Source organism: Dipodomys ordii, unplaced genomic scaffold (assembly GCF_000151885.1).
Source record: "Dipodomys ordii isolate 6190 unplaced genomic scaffold, Dord_2.0 Scaffold47, whole genome shotgun sequence".
NCBI classification, from domain to species: domain Eukaryota; kingdom Metazoa; phylum Chordata; class Mammalia; order Rodentia; family Heteromyidae; genus Dipodomys; species Dipodomys ordii.
Window position 1 is genome coordinate 11,443,448 of NW_012267263.1, and position 10,026 is coordinate 11,453,473.

Here is a 10,026-nt window from a genome sequence, read left to right on the forward strand (position 1 = left end):
AGCGCTCTACCACTTGAGCCACAGCACCACTTCCGGTTTTTTCTTTTTGCTTATGTGGTGCTGAGGAATCAAACCCAGGGCCTCGTGCATGCAAGGCAAGTGCTCTACCACTGAGTCACCTTCCCAGCCCCTCATCCCTGAGACTTTTATCTCCAATTAACCACCAGAAAACTGGAAGTTCAAGACCCATGACTGAAAAAAAAAAAGGGGGAGACTCAGGACACAGTACACCCAGCCAATATATTTTTTTTGGTGTTGAGGAATGAAACCCAGGGCCTTGTATTACTAAGCAAGTATTCTGCCACTGAGGGACACTCCTCACCCAGCATTTTGACATTATAAAACACTGAAATATTGATAGTACCTGCTTTTGATGAGGACCTTGTGTGGCATCAACTCATGGTGGGAAATGGAGAGTAAGTGGTTGTCAAAGTCATGAGCAGCTTTGCTTTGTTTTGTAACAACTCACTCCTGAGGTAACTCATCCAGTCTGGTGAGAATTAGAACTCATACCAACTGGGTATTGATGGGCCACGCTTATAATCCTAGCTACTTAAGAGGCTGAGATGTGAGGATTGTCGTTCAAAGCCAGTTGGAGTAGAAAAGTCTGTGGGAGTCTGATCCACCAAAAAGTTGGAAGTAGAAGAGAGGCTCAAGTAGTAGAGTGACAGTCTTGGAGCAAAAAAAGCAGAGGAAAGCCCTGAGTTCAAGCCTCAGTACTGGCACACACGCATGAGCACACACAAAGAACTCACTACCAACCAGGCCAATAAATCCAGTCCATTGGAAAAAGCCATGAGTCCATTTACGAGAGTGCCTCCTCCATTACCAGAATAGATCCCACTATGCCCCGCCTCCCAGCGCTGCCACTTTTGACAGCTGAACATTCCAACACAGGAACTCTCCACAGACTCAGTCAAATTATAGCAATGAACACTATTTTCTGGCTATTCCGAGTAATACTGCTATGAACATTTGAGTCCCATAATGCATACGCAATGCTGAGGCCAGAGCCTGCCGCACACCTAAGTGTGCAATACACAGTAAGTAGCTGTTATTATTATTATTAGCAAGTGGGATACCGGGCAATTTGGGAAATGGGATGCTTGAATGTCACCAATGAAAGGCTGAAGCTATCAAGCACAACATTCACTTGTACAATTTTGCTGAGAGCTGTCCCTGCCCCCTGTAGTTACACTTTTCAGCCATGTGGCTCTGGGCAGGTCACTTAACCTCCTTCAGCTCAGTGTGTGAATTGGATACAAACCTCAAAGGTCAAAGAGTCAAAGAGATCCCAGAAAGTATAAAAGAGCCAAAAGTGGAGCTGTGCCTCAAAGTGGTACAGCACTAGTCTTGAGCAGAAAAGCCCAAGGACTTGAGCTACAGCTTCACTTCCAGCTTTTTGATGATTAATAGGAGCTAAGTCTTATGGACTTTCCTACCTTGGCTGGCTTCGAACGACCATCCTCAGATCTCAAACTCCTCTGTAGCTACTATCACAGGTATGAGCCGCAAGCACCCAGCTAAAGAGTTTTTTTTTTTTGGTCAGCCGTGGGGCTTGAACTCTGGGCCTGGGCGCTGTCCTTCAGCTCTTCAGCTCAAGGCAAGCGCTCTACCACTTGAGCTACAGCGCCACTTCTGGTTTTCTGGTGGTTTATTGGAGATAGGAGTTTCACGGTCTCTCCTGCCTGGGCTGGCTTTGAACCGCGATCCTCGGATCTCAGCCTCCTGAGTAGCTAGGATTACAGGCGTGAGCCACCAGCACCCGGCTCAGCTAAAGATTTTAAAATTAGGGGCTGGGAAGGTGGCTCAGTGGTAGAGAGCTTGCCTCTCATGCATGAGACCCTGGGTTTGATTCCTTAGCACCACATAAGCAGAAAACCTCAGAATTGGCACTGTGGCTCAAGTGGTAGAGCGCTAGCCTTGAGCTGAAGAGCTGAGGGACAGCGCCCAGTCCCAGAGTTCAGGCCCCATGACTGACAAAAAAAAAAGATAAAAAATTAGAATATATTAGTCGGATAGGTGCCAGCCAGTGGTTCACACCTATAGTCCTAGCTACTCAGAAGGATGAGATCTGAGGGTCACAATTCAAAGCCAGCCTGGGCAGGAAAGTTGTGAGTCTCATCTCCAATTAATCACCAAAAAACTAGAAGTAGAGCTGTAACTCAAAGTGGTAAAGTGCTAGCCCTGAGCAAAAGAGCTCAGGGACAGTGACCAAGGTTCCAAGTTCAAGCTGGAAGTGAAGCTGTATGTAGCTCAAGTGGTAGAGGGCAAGCCTTAAGCCACAAAGCTCAGAGAGAAGTGCCCAGGCCCTGAGTTCAAGCCCTAGGACCTACACATATAAAAAAAAAAATCTGGAAGTGGAGGTGTGGCTCCAGTGATAGAGCAAAAGGTCAAGTGTGAACGCTGGAGGTCAAAACTAAGATCTTGCTTGTTCTAGGTAAGCCATACTTTTTACTACTCACTACCTTCCCTCTCTCCAAATTTTCCAGAGCTTTTCGCCACAATCTCTAATGTAACTACCTTCTTCATCGCAGCTACTTACTGGCCAGGGCGAGGGTAAACCCAATGCAAGTTACAGCCTGAATTATATTCACAAATAGCCTGCAATGACAGTTTTCTCCCAGGCTGAATAAGGAAAGGGGGGCGGGAGGCGGAGGGTAAGGGTTGGGGGAATGGAGAGGGAAGAGGGGTTGTTTCTGGTTTTTCCTCAATCCATAATTGGTTAGAGCGCCCTCATGTGTCTCCACATGGTAATACTTTTTGTCTTTTCCAGAGCATGGCAATCTTTCAATCATGGTATTTATAAATGGTGTAATGGAAATTTTTTCTAGTCATGCTTCAGGGCCCAGGTTTGATCACTGGGCTGCAGTTAAATGGTCCCAGCTTGAATCTTAGGCAAGGTTTTTGCTTCCTCTGAAACCTAAAAAAAAAATTTCCCTCATCCCTGCCCAACGGCAGGCATTTTGAGCAAATCTAGTCACAGGGTTCATACCTGTATCTGCTTGGTCCAGCCATCTTCAGTATTCCAAGATTACCCACCTCTCAAAATAAGTCAAAAGTAACTTGTTTGTAATGGTTACAACAGATTTTACTGAAGGACTATGCATGTGTAGGGTAATCCCAAAGTACTTGTAAAGAATTATTAAAGCGCTCACAAAATTTAACTTGTTTTATAGTCTAAGGAAACATATTCAAAATGAAATCTCATATAAGGCCTTAGGAAAGGAAAGATGACAACCAGAGACATGACATCTGGCAGTTTTCCCTCAACATAAACATCTCCTCTGGCGCACACACGTGCACACACACACACACACACATTCATGCACATGCACACACATTCATACACACACTTAGAATCCTACATTGTAGCAAAGAGCTTTATCTCTCATTGGACCATATGGATCTAAGCGCTAGTAGCTCATGCCTATAATCCTAGTTAATCTGGAGGTTGAGATCTGAAGATTGCAGTTTGAAGCCAGCCCAGGCAGAGAAGTCAGTAAGACTCTTGTCTCTAATTAAACATCAGAAAACTGGCATTTGTTGTGCAGACATCCAGGTACAAAGAACAAAGAAAAGGCTTATTGCCAGTAAAGGGACCGACAAGAGACAAGTAGTGCCTGGATATTATCTCAAGTGACTTTTTTTTGGGGGGGGTCCCGTCGTGGGGCCTGAACTCTGGGCCTGGGCGCTGTCCCTCAGCTTTTCAGCTCAAGGCTAGCACTGTACCACTTGAGCCACAGCGCCACTTTCAGCTTTTTTCTTTTTGCTTATGTGGTGCTGAGGAATCGAACCCAGCGTCTCAGGTATGCAAGGCAAGCACTCTACCACTGAGCCACCTTCCCAGCCCCTCAAGTGATTTTTATAACCTCTGAAATTTGGGGAATCTTGCTGCTTTAAATGGTTATAGCTGTCCCAAAGGAGTGCCCTCTCAGGTGACCTAAATGTCCTGTGATGTTTAGGAGATCTTGCTGCCTTCTATGGTTGTAACTGTCCCAAAGGAGTGTTCTCTCAGGTGATGAGGGTAGAGGCTAATCATTTACTGCCTTACCACGTGGGCCTAGTGTTGTCTAGGGAAAGAGCATGCTAAACTGTGAGAGAGGAGGCTATTGGGCTAACAGCTTTGTGGCTCAAAGTGGCAGAGTGCTGACCTTGAGGGAAAAAACTCAAGGACAGTACCCAGGCTCTGAGTTCAAGTCCCATGACCACCAACAAAAACAAAGCTGGAAGTGGAGCTGTGGCTCAAGTAATAGAACACTAATCTTGAGCAAAAAGTTCAGGGACAGCACCCTGGCCCTGAGTTCAAGTTCAGGACTGGCATGCACACACGCATAAACACAGACATACATACAAATCATATAGAGCTTGACACTGTGGTGTGCACCTGTAATCCTGGCATTCAGGACATTGAGGCAGGACATTCAAAGCCAGCCTGAGTTATATAGCAAGACATCAATCTAAAACAAAAAATCTTTTAGCTGGGTGCCGGTGGCTCATACCTGAGGTCTGACGATTGTGGTTGGAGCCAGCCTGAGTAGGAAAAACTGTGAGACTCTCATCTCCAATTGACCAGCAGAAAACTGGAAGTGGTGCTGTGGCTTAAGTGTTAGAGCACTAGCCTTGAGTGAAAGAAGCTCAGGAAGGAGGAGAAGGTAGAGATGAAAAGGAAGCAGAAAAGAAGAAAGGAGAAGGCGCACAAGAAGAAAAGGAAGAGGAAGAGATACTTCAAGTAGCTGGCATGTTAGATGTGAGTTGCTACCGTTCTTTCTGTTTTCCACTCCTACCTCACTGTCTGGTATCAAATGCCAGAGACACTGCCTACAAAAATAGAGATGTGTGTGTGTGCGTGCGCATGCGCACGCGCACGCAGCTGGTGACCTATAGTAGAAAATACTTGCTAAGGAATGATGAAACAGGTTTCCAGGGAGCCAACATGGTTTTGGTCTCTGGCAACAAAATGAAGCAAGGGTACCTGTACGGCACTGACCAGGCTGCTAGCTGCCTTTGCACTCACTCAACTGGAACCAGAGACACTATTAATGATGATAGGAAGGGTTGTCTATTTAGCGATGAAGAAACTATGTAGTGCAGCTATTCTTCCATCCTGCCTTCTCCATGCTGGCATTGTGATTTAAAGAAAAGATTGCTGTAGCTGTTTGCATATTCTACAAGTGTGTGTGCCTGTGTGTGGTTTTGTGTTTATAGATTTGGGGTTGTGGAGGGGAGTTTCCAAAGTAACGGAAGTAGCTGCTTGTCAGTCAAGGCTCATTTTGAAAATGAAAGCCTGAAATTTGGAGGCCTACTCTGGGCCTGGGCCGGGTCTCTCAGGAGTCCACAAAGACCACAAGGGAGTTTTGGCTACTGGGCTCAAGGAAGATGCCACATAATCAGTTTTCTTTTCTATTCTTTTTTTTCAGTTGTGGGGCTGGAACTCAGGGCCTGGGCACTGTCCCTGTGCTCTTTTGCTCAAGGCTAGCACTCTACCACTTTGAGCCACAGTGCCACTTCTGGTTTTCCGGTAGTTAAATAGAGATAGAATCCCACAGACTTTCCTGCCCAGCCTAGCTTTGAACCATGATCCTCAGATCTCAGCCTCCTGAGTAGCTAAGATTACAGGCATGAGCCACTGATGCCTGGCTTTCCTTTAATTTTATCAACTGGCCAACTCAATGAGTTGCTTTTAGGGTAGTACAAATTTGGTCTAAAGTAGGGATGTGAAATTTGGCATGGAGACACACAAACATACTTTCATACTCACATACACACTTATTAATTTTCTTAGGCTACCATACCAGAATAAAGTAAAAACCATTTATTTTGCATGTAGTAGGTACACAAAGGGGTATGATATAGTTATCCAAGAATTATTAAGTCCATTCTGGCTGGACTAAATAGGAAGTTGACTAGAGCAGGTAGAATACTAAGTATGATCTTTATTATCTTTTATTTTGGGTGGTAGTGGAGTTTTGGACTCAGGCCTTTAATGATTGATAGGTAGGTACTCCACTGCTGAGCCATACTCCCACTCCTTTTTTTGCCCTAGTTGTTGTGTGTGTGTGTGTGTGTGTGTGTGTGTGTGTGTGTGCCAGTCCTGGGGTTTAAACATAGGGCCGGAGCACTGTCCCTGAGCTTCTTCACTCAAGGTTAGCACTGTACCACTTGAGCTACAGCTCCATTTCTGGATTTTAGTAGTAAATTGGAGATAAGAGTCTCGTGGGCTTTCCCACCCAGGCTGGCTTTGAACTGTGATCCTCAGATCTTGCCCTCAGAGTAGCTGGTGGCATTAGCCACCAGCACCTAGCTTCTAGTTGTCTTTAAGACAGGATCTTGCTTCCTATCTTGGTGCATTCCTAGATCCTGACTGGCCTATTTTAGACTTCCCTGGAGTTAATACAACAGGCAACAATGCCACACCTAGCTCTCCATTGAGAAGGGGGTCTCTTGAACTTTTCTGTTGGAGGTGGCCTTGAAACTCGATCCTCCCAATTTTAGTCTCCCAAGTAACTAGGATTATAGGATTATAGGTTTGAACCACTGGCGTCCAGCTTTTTTTTTGGTGGGGCCGGGGAGAAGGGAAGGACAGTACTGGGGTTTGAACTTAAGGACTCACACTTGTTAGGAAAGCAAGCACTCTATCTGTTGAGCCACAGCCATAGCAAACAAGGTGGCCTTTGAGAAAAAAAGAATTGCACTTAACACAAAGGAGGAAGACTGTTCAACTAGACAAGGGTAAGTCCGAGATACTTTCTAGTTAAGGCATCTGTTTGGCTGCAATTTGGGGCTTGTGTATGATTTGCAGTTGGCAAACCTGGCTTGAAGGTCAGTCCTTCTCTGCCAGAACAAAGGCTACTGTATCACCAAGACCTGCTCTGCCACTTCCTGCTAGGTGACCTTGGGGAAGTGGTCTAACCTCTCTGCAAACTGAGTTACACTTAGTTGTTAAGGTCACCAGGAGGATTAAACGAGTTAGCCTATATAAAGCACATCTGGCACATAGTGACTGTTGTGAAGGAATGCTCACAATTTGAGAACCAAGGAGAAAAAAAATCTTGCCACCTTGCATTACGGGTGCCACTGCTGGGCCCAGCGGGCTGGTGTGCTATGAGGCACTGTTCTGTGGTCTAGACTGCTGGTTCACTCTCCTGGGTTTTTGCCTCTTTTGAATAAAACCTTCATCATTACTTTGTTCCTAATTCTAGAGCCTTCTATGGCCTCCTGATGCCCCTAAACCAAACTCAGTAAAGAGGTGGTGAAAATTTCCATTTTTTGAAACAAGAGAAAAACAAAAAGGCTTGTGTTTAAGGTAAAAAGATACAACTTCCCTCTGTGTTTTGTGTGTGTGTGTGTTGGTTCTGGGGCTTGAACTCAGGTCGTGGACACTGGTCCTGAGCTTTTGTACACAAGGCTAGTGCTCTACCACTGGAGCCACAGGTTCAGTTCTGGCATTTTGGTGAGTAATTGGAGATAAGAGTCTTATGGATTTTCCTGCTGGGGCTGGTTTTGAACTATGATCCTCAGATGTCCACCTCCTGAGTAGGAAGGATTACAAGTGTGAGCCACTGGCACCGGGTAATAACTGCGTTAAAAAAACAAACAAGAAACAAAAAACTGCTACTGAGGAGGCTGAGATCTGAGGATTTCGGTTTGAAGCCAGCCCAGGTAGAAAAGTCCCCGAGAAACTCTTATGTCCAATTAAGAAGCCAAAAACCAGAAGTGGAGCTGTGGCTCAACGTGGTAAAGTGCTAGCCTTCTGCAAAAACAACGACAACACACACACACAAATCAACTTTTACAAAACTCAATCCAAGCCCTACGATCGGCCAAAAAAAAAAAACAGGGTGAGAGCAAAGATCAATTACCTAGCTTGGATTCACCTGTAGCTACTTTTTCAAGCCAAACTTGGCTAATAAGCACACCAAGGCAGCAGAGAATAGAGCGGCCCCCAGCAGAGGAGCAGAGGAATAGCCCAGCCCGTTCCTATTTAGCTGGACAGCTCAGGCTCGGCATGGCCGTTGGTCTGGAGTGTTTCTGTAAGGATCCCCAAGCAGCCACTGGGTGCTGAGGAAAGGATCAAGGTCACTCAAAGGAAAGCGCAGTGGAGCCTGAGTCACTAGGGACGGCCAGATTGCCCGTGTGAAAGCTAAGAGCGGGACAAAGGCTGCTGGAGGCCAAAGTGCAGGACGATTCCTAAAGAGATAAGAGGGAAACCCGAAGGAAGGGGGTGGGGAGCGAGCGCCTCGGAGCTCAAAGATCGCGCTCGCAGAATGAGGTTTCGGTTGGAAGCCCAGCGCAGTCTCAGCCCCGCGAGGACTGTAGGGGGTGTGGGGGAGGCACCCTAGAGTCTGGGCGGCTGGGATGCTGAGATCCCCCGCGGCCAGGGTAACCTCGGCCCAACCCCCTAGCCGTCTCCCGGCTGTCCGCGCCAGGCGGTGGGCGGGGCTTCCAAGCTCACCTGGCCGTTTGGGGCGGAGCCGCCCGAGGTGCCGGACGTGGGAGTACCGGTGGTCTCTCAGTTGCAGCAGCTGGAGTCGGCTTTGAGGATTTGGCTGAACCTCCCATTCCATCAAGCCCCCCTCCATCCCTCCACCCCTCCACCCCCTGTTCGCCCTCGCCAGGCCCCACCCCTAATTTACTCCCGTGCACGTCCTCTTCAGCTCCCTCCCTAGGAGCCTAAGTTACTCGAGCGTCTTCCCCACCGCCAGCGCCAGTTCCTGTCCCGATGGGGATCGGGAAGGCCAACGATCGCTAGGCACTAGAACCACGCTGGTGACAGCCACCAAGACCATGGCCCAGTCCGGAGCCTCCGCGAACTCGGAATCCAAGCCCTTGCTCAAGCCAACTCCTAGGAGCCTGCGGGGCGCTCCGCAACTCCGCCCGTCCTTAGGGAACACCACTACCCTGGGCAGGTACTGGGGCCACGCCGCCGCTGTTTCCCGGGAGTCCTCCTTTCAGGGTTCACTGATGCTCCCCGAAGCCAGCTTCGCGCGCCGGCGAGAAACACTACGAGAACTGCTGGGGCTGCAGAGGATGTCTGTTCCCTCCAGGTGGTTATCGGTGGGGCACGCGAAGGAGCCATCCCCGCGTGGGTCTGGTAGGCTGAACGGCTCTAGTGGTGGCGGATTGTTGCTGGAACCGCGGGAGCACGCGTGGATCCTGGCAGCCGCCGAGGGTCGTTTTGAAGTGCTGCGGGAGCTGCTGGAGGCTGAGCCCCGGCTGCTGCTGCGGGGCGATCCGATCACCGGCTACACCTTGCTGCACTGGCTGGCCAAACACGGCTACCACGAAGAAATGATTTTGGTTTATGATTTTGCCAAACGCCAGGGACTGCCGCTTGACGTGAGCGCTACCGGCAGCGGTGGCTTCACACCGCTCCACCTGGCGGCTCTGCAGGGCCACGACATGGTCATCAAAGTGCTGGTAGGCGCCCTAGGTGCTGACCCCACGCGCCGTGACCATAGTGGCCACCGAGCCTGCCACTACTTGCGGCCTGACGCCCCTCAGAAGCTTCGGGAGCTGTCGGGGGCCGAGGATTGGGAGACCGAACAACAAAAGAAGCGTGATCACAACGCCGACCACAACAACAGCAATACTACATCGGGGTGGATGCTCAAACGGACCCTGAGCATGCCTGCAGCATCGACTAGGGCGGTGGCGGACATAGAGACCGAGGCAGAGGCGGCAGCAGCAGCGGCAGAGGCAGCACCGACAGCATCGACGGCACCGACATCTGCTTCCAAAAAAAAGAAGGCTACAGGCAGTCAGGAGACATATATGAATAGATTTTTACGCCATTTGTTCCCTTTCTTCCAGGATCGCTGAGAAAAACTAAGGCTGGATTGCGCAGAGGGAGCTGCGACACAATTGATCAGGCGTTTATCTTAAGGTTGTGTTGAGGTACGGATGGAGCAGTGCCTCTGATTGGGTATGGATGCACAGAGCAACCATTCAAGAACCAGGTACCTGTCCCACTTCTCCGGCTGCCATCCCTTGAAAGGACTGAGGACTTTGCTAACGGAGAGATGC

The 10,026-nt window shown here is 48.7% G+C and overlaps 1 protein-coding gene across 1 annotated transcript; it reads left to right on the plus strand.

Moving 5' to 3' along the window:
* Positions 1-8,267: 8,267 nt before the first annotated feature.
* Sowahd (sosondowah ankyrin repeat domain family member D) lies at positions 8,268-9,822 on the plus strand. The gene is made up of 3 exons (XM_013019747.1): positions 8,268-8,315; positions 8,406-8,530; positions 8,670-9,822. Exons 1-3 carry the CDS (start codon positions 8,268-8,270, stop codon positions 9,820-9,822), a joined length of 1,326 nt encoding a protein of 441 aa, XP_012875201.1.
* The last annotated feature ends 204 nt before the right edge of the window (positions 9,823-10,026 follow it).